The sequence below is a fragment of the Molothrus ater genome, chromosome 4 (genome assembly GCF_012460135.2).
Source record: "Molothrus ater isolate BHLD 08-10-18 breed brown headed cowbird chromosome 4, BPBGC_Mater_1.1, whole genome shotgun sequence".
NCBI lineage: Eukaryota > Metazoa > Chordata > Aves > Passeriformes > Icteridae > Molothrus > Molothrus ater.
This window is the reverse complement of record NC_050481.2, coordinates 72384591-72400912: the sequence shown is the minus strand read 5'-3', so window position 1 is coordinate 72400912 and position 16322 is coordinate 72384591. Positions and strand designations below refer to the sequence as shown.

The window sequence follows — 16322 nt, the reverse complement described above, 5'->3', positions numbered from 1 at the left end:
GTTATTCCTTCTCATGGTAACTTTGGGATGGTTTTTCTCCGATGTTTTTCCCCCTCGATTTCCCTTTGGCAGCCCCAGCCACCTCCAGGCTCCAGCCCCAGCCACGGTGACAGAAGCGTGGAGCCAGGGGTGACCCCTCAGCCCTGTCCCCAGCAGCAAATCCCCCCCTGGAGAGGAGCGAACGCATCCAGCAGGGAATTCTGGCACTAAAAATGATGGATTGGGAGCAGCGCTGCTCTCCCAGCGTTTTACAGGCTGCTCCCACAGGAGTTATTGCCTGGATCTTCCCTGGTTTATGGGATTAACAGCCACATCAGCTCTGCCCTCCCCACCCCTCCTGGTGCCTGGCAAGGACCTGCTTTTGTCTAATTACCCAAACAACGTCGTTAAACCCCACTCAGCCATCCTTGGCCAGATCTGGGCTCTGCTCTGGACTCACGAAGGTCCCCAGACCTGGAAATGCCCAAATCACAGCAGATACCTGCAAAAAGCCCCTCCTGTAGCTAAAGCCTCACCCCTGGGCCTGAGAAATGGGAGAGAACAAGGAAAAAAACAAAAAAACTCCTTTTCCTCTCACCTGCCCTCGTGATCGGAGCTGCAGAAGGTCCTGTAGAATAATAAAGAAAAAATAAACGAAAACAATAAAAACTCCTTCTTCTCTCACCTGCCCTTGTGATTGGAGCTGCAGAAGGTCCCACAAAATAATAAAAGAAAAAGAAATCATAAAAATAATAAATACTCCTTTTCTCTCACCTGCCCTTGCAATTGGAGCTGCAGAAGGTCCTGCAGAATAATGAGAGAAAAAAAATAATAAAAATAATAAAATCTCCTTTTCCTCTCACCTGCCCTCATGATCAGAGCTGCAGAAGGTCCCACAGAATAATGAAGGGAAAAAAAAAATAAAAACTCCTTTTTTTCTCACCTGCCTTTGCAATTGGAGCTGCAGAAGGTCCCACAGAATAATAAAAGAAAAAAATAAATAAAAATAATAAAAACTCCTTTTTACTCCATTTTCTCTCACCTGCCCTTGTGATCAGAGCTGCAGAAGGTCCCACAGAACAATAAAGGAAAAAAATAAATAAAAATAATGAAACCTCCTCTTTTTTCTCACCTGCCCTCACAATCCAAGCTGCAGAAGGTCCTGCAGAATAATGAAAGAAAAAAATAAAAATAAATAAAAATAAAAATAAAAACTCAATTTTCTCTCACCTGCCCTCGCGATTGGAGCTGCAGAAGGTCCTGCAGAATAATAAAAATAAAAAAAAATTTAATTACTCCTTTTTTCCCTCACCTGCCCTTGCAAATGGAGCAGCAGAAGGTCCCACAGGACACACGAGGACTCCACACAATTTTCACGGGCTGGAGCTGGGTCTGGGAGGTTTAGTTTGGATTTCAGGGAAAGGTTCCTCATCCAGAGGGTGCTGGGCGCTGCCCAGGCTGCCCAGGGAATGGGAATTCCAGAGCTCCAGGAGCCTTTGGACTCTGCTCCAGGGATGCCCAGGGAGGGATTCTGGGGCGCCTGTGCAGGGCCTGGGGTTGGATGGGTGATCCCTGTGGGTCCCTCCCAGCGCGGGACATTCCGCAGTTCTGGGATTGGTGGAAACGAGGAAGGAGGGATGGGCGATGTACAGGGACACACGGCTGGGGAGAGGCCCCACTCCACCACTCAGTGGCGGAATCACAGAACCCTTAGGGTGGAAACACCTCCAGGTCATGGAGCCCAACCACTGCCAAGGCCACCGCGTCCCCCAGAGGCCTCACCGCTGCTCCCTGCCAGGGTTGGCTCCTTCCCCTTCCCTGTTTGCCCATTTTGGATCCTGCTTGAGCAGGGACTCGGCTTTGCTGGCCACACAGAGAGCTGGGAGCAGCTCCCTGACCACGAGTGATTTGGGGGATAATCCGGTAGGTTTAGGGGGATGAGACCCCTGGCTATGGGGGATGACATCCCTGGATATGGGGAGATGATCCCAATGGGTACGGGGGCTTGATCCCACTGGTTTTGGGGGATGATCCCATTGGATATGGGGAAGGAGATCCCACTGGACTGGGGGATTGATCCCACTGGTCTTGAGGGATGATCCTCTTGGATGGGGGGGAAGAGATCCCTAAATAAGGGGATGATCCCTCTGGACTGGGGGGATTGATCCCACTGGATATGGGGGATGATCCTCTGGGATAAGGGGGGATGATCCCACTGGTTTTGGGGGATGAGACCCCAAAAAGCCCCAGGGCACAGGGGCCACGCCAGCAGCGTCCCACACCTGGGGTCAGTCCAGGGGATGGGACAAGGGGACACTGGCTCAGGTTGGACATCAGCAGGAATTTCCCCATGGAAAGGGTGCTCAGGCCTTGGGAGTGCCCAGGGAAGTTTGGAATCCCCACCCCTGGAGGTGTCCAAGGAATTCCTGGATGTGGCGCCCCATGCCAAGGTGGGGATGGGGCACAGGATGGACTGGATGACCCTGGAGGGATTTTCCAACCTCAGTGATCCCGGGATTGTCCATGACTGTAAGCACTCAGCACCTCAGGGAGAATTCCATCCTCCTGGAACCACAGCCGGGGGCCAGGGGGGGCTCCCAGGTCACCGTGGTGCCCGAATTGCCCCTCCACATTTAGGTGGGAAAATCTGGGAGCTGAATCCTGGCCGGAGCCCAGCTGGAACCCCCCAGAGGGGACAGAAGGAGCCTCATTTTTGTCACTGAGCTGAGCCTGGAGGGGCCTCGTGGCCAACCTCAGCCTCAGGGTTCATGGGAGGTGCAGGTAACTGCTCCTGGCTTTGGCAATGAAAAATTTCTGCTGGGGGAGACCCAAGAGTAGAGGTGGGATCGAGAGCTGCTCCAAGAACTGCTCCCAGTTTTGGGAAGAGCTGGGTTTGATCCAATAATACAGAAAACCCCAAAGGAGACATTTAAACTCACTTGTTCATGGATTGGAATCCCAACTTCCCACCAGGCAGCGGCTGCCACCACCTCCTGACCCCACAGCTGGGGGACCTGAGCTGGCTCCTGCCCACGCTCAGCAGGATCAGGATGCCTTGGGATGGGTCTTGGAGGAGCTTCCAGCCCATTCCCGACCTGTGCGAGGATCCCTGGGCAGGCCCTGCTCCAGCCCAGCCCCATCCTGTTGGTTGTCCCCCCTTGGAGGTGCTGCAGCCCCAACACCCCCATCCCATCCCCAGCGTCCTCCTCAATCCCAACCCCTCTGGATCCCATTCCAGCCAATTCCCGGTGAGCACAGAGAACATTCCAGAAGCCTGTGATGGATTTGGAGGCCGCTGGAAAACGTTTTCCTGGGAAAACGTGCAGACTTTGGGATCTTCCCCCCTTGGCCACCATTCCCAGACCCCTCTGGTCTCCCAGAGCCCAATTCCAGACTGGCTCCAGCCCCACAGCCCAAAATTTGGGATCTTTGGCACCAAATAACCAGGATGGTCGGAGCATTCCCAGCTCACACCTTCCCTATTCCATCGTTTTTGGTGTTTCCTTCAGCATCGCCCCAAACAAACACCCTCAGCTTTCCTTGGGAGGAATTTCCCTGGGAGGGTGGGGAGGGAGAGAGAGAGAGAGGCTGGAAAATATCATTTAGGAGGGATCCAAGCCGCTGGGTGTGTCCCAGGAAAGCCAGGATGTGCCTTAGTCACTGGTTTATCCATCTGGGAACGCGGGCAGGGTCACGCCTGGGTCACGGATGTCCCACGTCACCTCCACCTGCTCTCAAGTAGCGCCCTTGGAAGGGGAAACCACCCAAGGCTGTCCCCAGGACGACCGGAAAAACAAATAAAACCCAAAAAAACAAAAACCCAGAGCAGGGGAGGAATCCATCCCCCCCCCCCCCCGCGCCAGGGAACTTCCTGGTTGGAATTCCAGCATGCAAATCTCCCCCGCCCATCCTCGCACTCCCGGGCAGACGGGGCGGATCAAAAGTGCCAAGGGAGCAGGAGGGCACTGGGAGGGGAGGAGAGGCCGGGATAACGATGGAGGCCGGGATAGCGACTGGAGGCCGGGATAGCGACTGGAGGCCGGGATAACGATGGAGGCCGGGATAACGATGGAGGCCGGGATAGCGACTGGAGGTTTTTCCAGTGCCAGCTGACACAGGCACTGTGGGATCAGTTTTCATGGAATGGTTTCTGCTGGAAGGACCTCACAGACCATCCATGGGCGCCGACACCTTCCCCTAGACCAGGCTGCTCCAAACTCTCCTTTCCCAGCTGGAAATCAGCTGGAAAAACTGAGGGATTCTCAAAAAAATAAAGAGGGATTCTCCCTGTCTTTGCTCCAGGAATGGAGCCCTCCCTGGTGACAATCCCAGCTGCTCCAGGCATGGCTTAATCAGCAAAAAGAAGGCTTCTGCAAATTAAAAAAAAAAAAAAAAAAACAAAAACAAAAAACAAAAAAACCAACAAATAAAAGAAATTTTAAATAAAATAATACAAATTAATATTTGCAATCAGAATCAATGATTCTCCCTTAGGAATTCAGGGCTGCACATGTGGGAATGATCCAAGCTGGAAGGACCTGAGTTTGGGAAAGCTGGGTCTGGCTGGCCATGGCACATCTTCCCCAGGATCGTGGAAGAGTCTGGGATCATCCTCCAGCCCAGAGGACACCTGGCGAGGCCAAACCTTCACCCACTGGATGACCTCCACAAAAACAGGGAGCCAAATCCCTCCTGCCCCTCGGGAATGCTCCGGGCACGGTCCGGAGCCGTGCCCGAGAATCACCTGGGCAATAATTCAATAATTAAACCGTGAGGATAATTGGTGTCTGAAGCCTGGAACTGCTTAATTTGCTGGGATAGACACAGCCCCGGGGCTTTTGCTCCGGCCCATCCCCAGGAAAGCATCCCAAGGCTGGGAATTATCCGAGCAGGTGTGAAACGGGGTCAGGGCTGGGGAAATCTCGCCCTGCTAACCCCACAAGGCCAGCCCTGACACATTCCCCGCTCCCCGTCCAAGCCCGGGATGGGTTTCCAACAAAACCAGAGGAGGGTGACTCACGGAATTCGGGTTTGGGGTGGAAAGGACCTGAAAGATCTTCTCACCCCAAGCCTCCTTTCCAGCACCTGGGAGCCAGAGCCCAGCCAGATCCTATCGACCCCGGCGTGTCCCCGCAGGCCCCCGGCTGCTCCAGGGCCACGGGCAGAGATCCCAAACCTCTCCCGAGCCCGGGGAGCACCGGAGCTGTCGGAACCCAGGACACCCCTCTGGCTGTCCTGAGCAGCCCAGACCCTGCCAGGGGGCTCAGGGACCCTGGCACAGAGCCCAGGACGCCCCTGTGGGTTTGGCTGTGACCCCTGGAGCAAATCACCAACCTGAGACAAAGATCTGCAGGCCACGGCAGTTTAAGCAGAATGACAGTGAGTTTATCACGGGGTGAAAAGTAGATTTTGGGGTTTTTAGGATGGGGGTTCAGGGGGCAAGATGGAGGGAACTGGGCGTGTCCAGCCTTTCTCCTTCTTCTTCTTCTTGGCCTCCATCTCCTGCTGTGATGGTGGCACCTTTGGGATTGGTTTAGAGTAGAACCTCACTGTCTAACACAGGTGATGGGTATTGGGAAGGAACTGTAAATGTTGTATACAGAATTTTTAGAGTAAAAGCTCACTGTCTGACACAGGTGATGGGTATTGGGAAGGAACTGTAAATATTGTATACAGAATTTTTAGAGTAGAAGCTCACTGTCTAACACAGGTGATAGGTATTGGGAAGGAATTGTACCTATTTTACAGGTAGTTTTTAGTATAAAAAGATAACACCGCCCTGGGGGCAGGCAGTGTATCCTGGCCTGTCTTGCTGAGCGGACCTCAGCTGGACAGGAGAAAAAATTTCATAGATAAGGAACAATAAACAACCTTGAGACCGAGAAATGAAGAGCTCTGACTCCTTCTTCGAGCGCCAGGCTGGGAAAAGAGACTTTCCAACATTTCTCAGGGTCCCTCTGAGCAGTGAGAGATCCCGAGGCGGAGCCGGGCGGGAAAGCGGCGACTCCGCTGCTCCTGGGGTCTGGATGGGTGGGATCACACCCGGGGTTTTGGTTCCTGGGGATTTTCTGCCTGTCTTGGTGGCCACAAGGGAAGTTTTGGTGCCAAAATGTGCAGGAGGTGGCCTTGAAAGCCACATGTGCCCAGCATTCCCTTTGGGATGAGCTGGATCTGCATCCCCTCTGTCCGGAGCTGCCTTTTCCCAGCCATGGGATCGTGGAATTGTTTGGCATGGAAGGGACTGTGGAATGCTCAGGATTTTTCCCCCCTCAGGAAATTCCCCAGAGCTCTCCCTTAGAGAGATTACCTGCTCCAAGGGACCGTAAATCCCACCCCATTCCCAGCCCTGCCATGGCAGGGACGCCTCCCTCCATCCCAGGTGCTCCAAGCCCCTCCAGTCTGGCCTTGGACACTGCCAGGGATGCTGGGGATGGATGAGGTGAGTCCAGGCCCTTGGAAACAAAAGGTTGGATGGGGCTTTGGAGCACCCTGGGATGGCAGAAGCTGTCCCTGCCACGGGGTTGGGATTTGAGGGCCCTTCCAAGCCAAAGCATTCCATGATTCTGTGAAGAAAACAAAGGTGGATTTTTCACCCCCGGCTGGCTGCAGCCGCCCTTCCCCATGGGAATTGCTGTGCATCCCAAGCTCGGACTCCAGAGGGGTTGCAGCCTGGGAATGCTGCTGAGATCCCTCCCGAGATGGACCTTCCCCATCAGCTGGGCCATGGATGATCCAAAGGGATCCAAACTCCAGGGGCCAGGACACTCGGAGCACCTCAGCAACCCCCAGCTGCACCCCACCAAACGGCAAAATTCCCAACCAGTCCCACCAATGGCTGAATTCCCCACTGGCTTTTTTTTTTCCTGGACCTTTTTTTTTGGAAGGTCCTGGATCCTTTAGGCTCATAGAAAGGAAGATTCCTTGGAGCAGGGAAGGGGATGGGGTTGGGCATCATGGACACTCAGGGAATGCTCGGCTCAGGTTCTCAGACTCTTGGATCATGCTCTACCCCAAAATCCCTTTTTTTTTTTTTCCCCTATATCCTGCCCTTGGAACAGAAGGATTTAAGGGGATTTTTCCCAGATTTATCCCAGTCTGTTCCCAGAAAAAGGCACTGGAGGGGTTTCACAGCCCAGGATGTGAAGGCTAGAAGAACATAGGAAATTCCAACTGGGAATTCCTGCCTCCAGCAGCCACAGTTCCGGTCCAGGGGCACCGAGAGTCAGCGGCTGCTCAGGCTCTTCCACAAATCTCTGCTGTCTCCTATTCCAGTGGAGCCAAGGGCAGGAGAAGATCAGGATAAATTCCCTCATATCCCAATCCCTGGGAACCTCAGCCAGGATTTTCCTCTTCCCAGCCCAGGCAGAGGTGTCTGATTCCCACCAAAAAAGCTAATTCGGGTAATAAACCTGAGGTTCCCATGATCGCTCACCATAAATCAAATCCCACTGCCCCAAAAACCCCAAAGCTGTGTCCCAACAAGGAAAAACCCTGGATTCAGGCAGGTTGGGAACGCTGAGGGAGGAGCAGCCGTTCCTTGGCAGAGGGTTCATCCCTCCAAGTGGCCAATATTAAGGATATTCACCCAAAAGCCGCTTTCCCCCTTTTTTTTTTTTTTGTTTTTGTGGGTTTTTCTGCTCCCAGTCACGGTCCTGTGGAGAAGGGGAAGAGCCAGAGGCAGGAGAAGAGGGAAGACCTGTCCCGACAGGAGAGCCTGGAGCTGCTCCCGTCCTGCACGGGACAGTCGGGAGCAGGAGCGTGCCTGGAGATCCAGGCACTGGAAAAACCCAGGGCTGGGGCAGGGAGGAGCCCGGTGGGGCAGAGGGAAAGGTCAGAGCCGAGGGTTTGAGGAGGAGAGGAGCCAAAGGCCACCCTCAGCCAGGGGTTTTGGCACTAACGTTCCCAGGGGAGCAGAAGGAGGGAAATTTCCACCTAGGAAATTCCAGCTGGGAATTTCCACCTCCAACAGCCACGGCTCCAGCCCAGGGGCACCCAGTCAGCAGCTGCTCCCCCAAATTTCTGCTGTCTCCTGTTGTGGGGACGGAGCATCCCGTGCCCTGCACAGCCCCGGACCTTTCCCTATATCCTGCCGCCGGAACAGAAGGATTTAAGGGGATTTTTCCTAGACTTTTCCCAGTCTGTTCCCAGAAAGAGGCACTGGAGGGGTTTCACAGCCCAGGCTGTGAAGGTTAGAAGAACCTAGGAAATTCCAGCTGGGAATTCCTGCCTTCAACAGCCACGGTTCCAGCCCAGGGGCCCCGAGCCAGCAGCTGCTCCCAAATTTCTGCTGTTGTGGCGACGGAGCATCCCGTGCCCTGCACAGCCCCGGGGCCACCACATCGAGCCTCAGGAGAGGGAAAAGACAAATCCGGGCTCGCTCCAGGTGTGCCAGGACCTCCCTGGCCCCTCGGGACGGCTTTTCCAGGGCTGTGGCGGGAGGACAACCGGGACCGCGCTGCTCCGACGGCAGCAACAAGTGCCCGGTGTCAGCAGGCGAGGGGAGCCGAGGTGTCACCGCTTCGCCAGGAGCCGAGGAGCGGCTCGGAGCCTCCCCCGACATCTGCGGCCGGTGCTAATGAATACAAACGAGCGCCCCGTGCCCCGCCGGGGGGTCTTTAACACTCGGCACGTCGCGGTGACAGTGAGCGATGGTCCCCGCCGGCAGCGCCCGCATCCCGGGGCGGCCCCGCCGTGCCGGGAGATGAATGAGTGAGCGCCCGGCAGACGCGGCACCGCCGTCATTTGTCATCCGCCGCCTCCCTTGAACCTTTCGGGAGCAAAATCCCATTTGGGATGGGGGCTCGGTACCTGCGCGGGCCCCGCTGGGTCAGGGAGGGGCGGCGGTGATGGATGCCTGCTCCCGGATAATCGCATCCAGCGCCCGGCAGATATGGATGGGCTCCCGCCTTTGATCCAATCATGCAATTAGTGCCCCACGGAATGCAATTAGCGCGGCTGGAGCCACGTGGGGCGCGGGATGGGGCAGGGATGGATGGGGGGGATTCCTGTCTCCTCTCTTCCCACCGGGAAATGCCGCGGAGAGAAGAAGGAAAGTCCTGTTTATCCCAAAGCTGATTTTCCCCCCTTCACCATCCTCATTTTGGTGCCACCTGGCCTGACCATCCTCATCCTCTCGCGGCATTCCCGTGACCCCGTTTCCCACCCGGATGCGGCTGCCCCACCTGCCGTGCCCGCATTTCTCACCCTGCGCGTCACGCTCCGCGCTGGTTCCTCCTGGAGCCCGTCCAGCCCTCCCTGCCTTATCTCGGCCTTATCTCGCCCCTTATCGCGAGCCAGCCTATCTCGGATCTGCTCCCACAGCCTCCTTCTCCCCGGTTCTGCGGGCAAGTGGTGACAGCTGGGGCTTATCAGCTTCCTGCTGCCACCTTTGCCTCGCACTCCTCGCTCCCGGGAGCCCCGGGGGTCCCGCTCCAGCGGCCGCCGGCCCATCCCTTCCACTGCAGGTGTTTTCGGAGCCATGGCGGGAGAAATCGTGGAATTACTGAATGGTTTGGAAGGGAACTTAAATTCCATCCCATTCCCACCCCATCCATGAGCAGGGATACCTCCAGTGAGAGCAGGTGGATCCAAGCCCCAGTGTCCAACCTGGCCTTGGGCACTGCCAGGAATCCAGGAGCAGCCACAGCAAATCTGGGAATTCCAGCCCAGCCCCTGCCCACCCTCCCAAGCCAGGAATTCCTTGCCAAGATCCCACCCATCCCTGCTCTGTTTCAGTCCCTGCCCGTGGGACACCATGGGAAAGCCACCCCACAGGTGGGTGAGGGCATCTCCCAACATCCCAAACCGCATTCCTGGGGCTCCCTGGAGGAGGCAAATCCCACCTGGAGGAGTCAGACTCACCTGGCAGCCCCACCTCCCGCAGCCTGAGCTGATCCCGCTGGGAAGGAGGAGAGGAGGTGAACCGAGGTCGGGGCACGAGGGGACAGAGGCAGCCGGAAAGGAACGCTCGGGAGCAGCGGCTGGAAAATGTTTGTCTCACCTGGACTGGGGAAACCCAGGAGGAAAGGAACACGTCCCTGTTTGGGGTGGTTTGTGGGGTGGTTGCGCTGTCCTGGGCAGGGCCAGGAGCGGGGCTGGGTGATCCCTGTGGGTCCATTCCCACCAGGATATTCCACGGTTTGGTGGAAACTGGGCTGGCAACGCATCCCTGGGGCTGGAAGGGCGGCTCAGGGCTGGGGACACCAGGGGGGACAGAGCTGGTGGCAGGGCCGGCCCTGGGGAGCCACAGGGCCCCGCTGAGGTCTGGCCCTGCTCCGGGCACTGCTTCAGGGCCTGGCCACAGCCGGGGTGACATGGGTGACACTGCAGCACCCCAAACCCGTGCCCCAAAAGCCACCCGTGCCGCACTCCCTGATCCAGGGTGACTCGGGATCCACAGATCCAGGACAGCCTGAGATCCATTAATCCAAGAAGGTCTGAGATCCATTGATCCACAGTGATCTGAGATGCTCTGATCCAGGACAATCTGAGATCCATTAATCCAGGATGATCCAAGATACATTGATCCAGGATTATCCAGGATCCACTGATCCAGGAAGATCTGGGACCCATTCATCCAGGAAGGTCCGAGATCCATTGATCCAGGATGATCCGAGATCCCCTGATCCAGGAAGGTCCAGGATCCCCTGATCCAGGATGATCCAGGATCCACTGACCCAGGAAGGTCCAGGATCCCCTGATCCAGGATGATCCAAGATCCCTTCCCACCATCTCCCACCAGGGTCCCACGGTGCTGGACCATGTCCTGTCCTCACTTCTCCATCTCCAAAACCCACCAGGAAAAGGGCACGGGGGTGACACAAAGGTCCTTATCCCAGGCACTGGGGGGGGTTTCCTGGATTTTTGGGTCCTCCCTGGACCTGCTGTGGCAAGAGATGGAATTTTCCCCTTTTTTCCATTACCAGGAAATGCCCAGGAGTATCCTGGTAAAATCCAGGACTTTCCCAGATTCCCACCCTCCTTTTCCACTCTCCTGTGGGGAAAGGGCCCTGCCAGAGGTGGAGTCACCAACAATTCCAGGGAATATTTTCCTTCCCACTGCTCCAAATTAACACCTGGGAATCCCCGCCCCAGGATCTGCCAGAAACCAACAGGGATAAAGGACTGAAAAAAGGGATTTAGAGAAATTCATGGAATCCAAGCCATCCAGGAATCTTTGCCATCCCATGGATATTCCCTAAATCCCTCATCCTACACAAAGCCCACACCATCTGCTTGAGCCCTTCCATGAAATTTCCCAATCTCCAGAATCCTGGAGTGGTTTGGGTGGAAAAGGGACCTTAAATCCCAGTCAGTTCCATGGGCAGGGACAATTCCCACTGTCCCAGGCTGCTCCAAGCCCCCTGGCCTTGGGCACTGCCAGGGACCCAGGGGCAGCCACAGCAAATCTGGGAATTCCAGCCCAGCCCCTGCCCACCTTCCCAGGGAGGAATTTTTTGATAGAAACCAATTAAAATCCCCCCCAAAATTGGGCAAAATTTGGTTTCTGCTCAGGGCAATGAGGGAAGGTGGAATCCAACGCTCATCCAGGGATTTTCCTGCCCCTGGATCCCCCATAAACCTGGGTGTTCCAGCAGCCAGGCGTCCAAAGGAGATGTGGAATTTCATCCTTTATGGGATTTAGGGATCAGGTTTTTCCCCGGGGATGCACAGAGCCAGACGAAGCATTAATTAAACAGTTAAATGCTGTATTTGTTTAATTGGAATTACACCAGGATAAATGTCCAACATGCTAATTTCTAACAGAATTGAACCTGTAAACCATGCAGTCCTTTCTCCAACCATTCCAGCTCTTTTTCCTCTTGGAATCAGTAGCTCTGCTAGCGAGTTTTAAGGAAAAAAAAAAATAACCAAAAACAAACCAACAACAAAATTCCCTTTAAAGTTAAACCTAAATTTGCTAAATTTTCCCCTTATTGTGCAACGACTTGTGCAAAAAAAGCTGTTTTCACCACCTCAGTTCCCAAAATCAGGTCCTTCCACCCCAAAATCAACGGGAAAAGGCAACCCCGGCAGCCGGCGGACAGGGATGGGATAATGGGATGGGAGGGGATGGGATAATGGGATAATGGGATGGGATGGGAGTGTGGGGGGTTTTCCTGGCAAAACAGAATCTGAGGGATGAGCCAAGGCAGGGAGCAGCTTGGATAGGGCAGGATTCCAGAGCTGCCCATGGAATTTTTGGGAAGCTGCAGGTGGGGATGGATCCCAGCTCCGGGTAAAGCTTCCCAAATCCAGCCCTGGGGGCAAGAGAGGGGCTGGAGATTGGAGCAGCAGCTTTGGGGTGAAGCAAAGCCCCCCCCTTCGCTCCCCTCCTCCATCCTGGAATTTTTGGGGTGAATCCCAGCCAATCCTGGCGTGTTCAGGTCACTTCCCGCCGATCCATGGCGTTCCCAGTGGACAGCAGAGCTGGGATCATCCTGGGATGGGATTTATGGGATTTGTGTTCCCTTGGAACTGCCATATGGAATTGTGCCAGGGGGGATATGAGGGGTCTCCAGCCTTGTGGAGCTGTAGGAAAAATGGGACAGAGATCCCAAAAATCCTGCGGGATCCAGGGATGGGACACGGATCCAACCAGAGTGTGGGATCGTGTTTGGATGCTCCAAACCCCTCCAAGGCCCCCAAAAAGCACCAAACCCAACCCAGAAATAACGGGAAAAGCCCAGCGGAGGCAGGAGACACCCAAGGGTGAGGAATCTCTGCCTGGGATTTGGGTTCTGGTTGGAATTCGATCCCAACACTTTGTCACGAGGGACGTGGCAGCAGAGATGTCCCCAGAACGGCCCCAGCTCCGTCCCAGCCTCACTTCCAAGGAATTTGGGGCCACCATGACCCCTTCCCACAGCTCCTGTCCGAAATTCCACCTTCCCCAAAGCAGCCAATCCGGGAGAAAACAACCCCAAAAGAGCATCATCCCAACTCCTCCCATTCCCATCCGAGCGGGAGCTGGGATTGGATCTGGAACAAAGTGCAAAAATCACTGGGAGCATCTGGCTTGAACTCCAGCCCCAGGAATACCCAAAAAAATCCCAGGAAAATCCCTCCTTTCCATCTTCCAGGTGCTGATGGCTCAGGGAGAACATCCCGTGGATGGGTTGGGCTGCAAATTCCCGCTTTGGACACATTTTATGGGATAATTCCCAACTCCTGGAATGCCTGACAACTCCTGAAGAAGGAAAGAGGCTTCTTGGGAAGCCAAATTTGAGTTTTAATATAATTTTTTCCCACTGCTGCTGGGGTATATTTGCTGGAGCCGGGAAAAATTACGGGACAATCCAATTTTCTTAAAAAATAAAATCCACTGAGGAATGTTTGGTGGATGCGGAGCGAGGCGTGAGAGCAGCATTGTTCATTCTGGGAAGCTGGAAATCTTGGATTTGGGTCCCGCCCCTGTTTCCCACCCCCCTTTTAAATTCCCTACAGCGACTTTTCCCTCCTAAGCAATTCCATCCGTGTCGGAGGACACCCATCATTAGCAAGAGACTGAGAGGCGATTTGGGGATTTGGGATGTCTTCCAGGGCTATTTTTTTTTTTTGGGGGGGGGGCAATCTGTTAAAAAGATTAATTTTGTTTGGAAGTGATGGAACATCTCTCGGAACAAAAAGTTAATTGGGACCAGAGTCCCAAAATCCCATTTTTCATCCCGGGCTCTGACTTGCGGTTCCGGCTCTTGACCTCCCGAGATCAGGAACTCCCAGAATCTCTCCCTTGGCCAGATTTGACTTCCCCAGCAGCAAATCCCGAGTGCCAGGAGCTGGTTTGGAGGATCCCAATCCTGGTTTTTCCAAAAAAAAAAAAACCCAAAAAAAACCCCTGAAAGAGCAAGGAAACCCATCCCAGGTTGCTGCTCCTGGAATTATGGCTCAGGAAGATGGGAAGGGGAGCCCAGAGCGGAATTTGGGAAGGGTGGGAGCTGCCTGGAAATGAGGCTTTGCTGAGGGTTTTTTGTGGGAATGCCTCGTGGAGGGCAATATAGGAGAGGAAAATGGAATTTCAGGATGGCAGCACAAAATCCCTTCCCTGCGTCCCGGGGTTTCTGCTCCCTCTCCATCCCACTCCCGGAATTCCCAGCCCTTGTCCCTCTGGGTCGTTTCCAGAGGTGTCTCCAACGCTGATCCCTTTCTGGCCACGCTGACTCCAACTTTCCTTCACCTGCTGCTTTTCCCATCATTCCTCTTCCATATCCCTCCCGGAGGAGTTCACCAGGAACCCCCGATCCCTCCCCAAATCCAAGGAATTACAAATTTTCCCTCTTATTAATGAAAACAATCCCTTGGTCCCTGTAGCTGGAGATGGCTGGGACAGCCCAAGAGCTCCAGGGGGTCATTCCTGACCGTGTTCCCGTGTAATTTTGGGATTGAGCCAAAGGAACCTTCTCCGAATGAAAACCAACCCCAAAATATTGCTGAGGAGCAAGGCGGGAAGGTAAAACCTCTGGATCAGTGCATCCAGAGGGTTGGGAATGGGCACAGGAGCAGCAGCTCAGGGCTGCTACAACCACCAGGGAGATTGGAATTCCCTTTGAGGGTTTGGGAATGTGGCTGGATAATGTGAGGAATTAAGAGGCAAGATGAGAAGGGCAAAAATCCCCCTCTGGAAGAGGAATCCTGGGATTAAATCCTGTTGGTGGCCGCCTGGTTTGAGCAGAGGATGTCTGGGGACCTTCAGGACAGGGGGAATTTTATCCACAGGCACTTTGGAGCAGCGCTGCTCCATGGGGAATCTCCCACTGCCTCCAGGAGATTCCCACTGGTCCAGCTCCAAAACTTCCCAGGGAAGTCTTCCCCGTGGAGCCATCAAGAGGAGAGGGAGGATGGGACACCAGCATGGAAAAGAGAGGGAAAATCCTTCCCCCTCTGGGAATCTGCCCCTCCTGGGCACTGGGACATCCCAGTGTGCCTTCCCTCTATCCCTGTGGAGCATCCATCCCTTCCTGCTCCCCATCCATGGATGCGTCCAGGAGATTCCCACTGGTCCAGCTCTAAAACTTCCCAGGGAAGTTTTCCCCATGGAGCCATCAGGAGGAGAGGGAGGATGGGACACCAGCATGGAAAAGAGAGGGAAAAATCCCTCCTGGACACCGTGAGATCCCAGTGTGCCTTCCCCTCATCCCTGTGAGCATCCATCCCTTCCCTGTCCCTATCCATGGATGTGTCCAGCAGCATCCCAGCCCCACAGCGCTGCCACAGGACACATTCCCAGATTATCCTTCAGCCGTCCCTTCCCAAATCTGATCAAGGAGGCTGCTCCAAACACTTCTCCGTGATCCCACAGCCCCTGGCAGGTCCCAGAGAGGAGCTCAGGGATGGTTATGGACATGTGGGAAAGGGTCGCGATTCCAGGGATTTGCAGGCTAATGTGGAAATCAGCCCGTGGAGGGGGAAAAGAGGAGAAAAAAACCCTGGGAAATCCCTTTTTCCTACCTAAATCCAAACCACAGGACACACTCAGGGTGACCCTCTTCCCTCTGCCCAGAGAACCCACAGCTCTTCCCGGATTTCTCAGCTTTCCAAGGGAATAAGTTAACAAAAGGAAGGCGGGATGATCCCTTCAATTTGGCTTTGACAAAAACAAAAAACAAAACCAAAAACCCAGTCCGGGTGCGAACTTCTCCCAGGCTCCAAGAATTCCCATCACTTCCTAAACCCCTGAAAATAGGAGTTGATCCAGGAGACTCCTGCCACCACCTCTTTTTCCCAGGATTGTTCCACCGGGAGTGTTTTGCCGTCGGGGGGAGGCTCCGCGGAGACTTTCCAGGCGAATAAAAAAATACAAATCTTCTCTCCCAACGAGATTCCCGAAGTCCAGGCCGCGGGAAGGAGATCCCGAGCCCCTCAGGAGTGGTGGCTGTTGATGAGGCCGCGCAGCTGCTTGGCCACGGTGTCGATCAACTTCTGCTTGTCCCGCTCGTTTTTCCGGAATTGGGCGAAAACGTTGTTTTTCCTGCTGGTGTCCCGCATCCTGCACGGAGCACAAACAGGTTATGGAACAGGGACTGGGAATGAACAGTGCTCAGGGATGAGCACGTGGAATTTCAAGTCTCTACACCAATTTTTGGGGCATTTTTCATCCCAATCATGGAACCACTTTGGGGTCTCCCCAATTCCCGCTCTTTTTTCTGGAATTTTTGGGCAAAAACGTTGTTTTTCCTGCTGGTGTCCCGCATCCTGCAGGGAGCACAAACAGGTTATGGAACAGGGATTGGGAATGAACAGTGCTCAGGGATGAGCACGTGGAATTTCAAGTCTCTACACCATTTTTTGGGGCATTTTTCATCCCAACCAACGCCACTTTGGGGTCTCTCCAATTCTCGCTCATT

At 54.6% G+C, this 16322-nt stretch overlaps 1 protein-coding gene across 4 annotated transcripts in view; it reads right to left on the bottom strand.

The window, feature by feature from the left end:
• Positions 1-11670: 11670 nt before the first annotated feature.
• EXOC6B (exocyst complex component 6B) overlaps positions 11671-16322 on the bottom strand; it is a 310416-nt gene continuing 305764 nt past the window's right edge. For 2 of the 4 annotated variants that reach the window (XM_036382126.1, XM_036382128.1), the window contains one exon: positions 11671-15964. In XM_036382126.1, coding sequence (XP_036238019.1) covers positions 15838-15964 — 127 coding nt within the window. In that variant the 3' untranslated portion in view covers positions 11671-15837. Of the gene's footprint in view, positions 15965-16020; positions 16171-16322 lie in introns of those variants that run through there. The other 2 variants (XM_036382125.1, XM_036382127.1) reach the window with 1 other exon arrangement.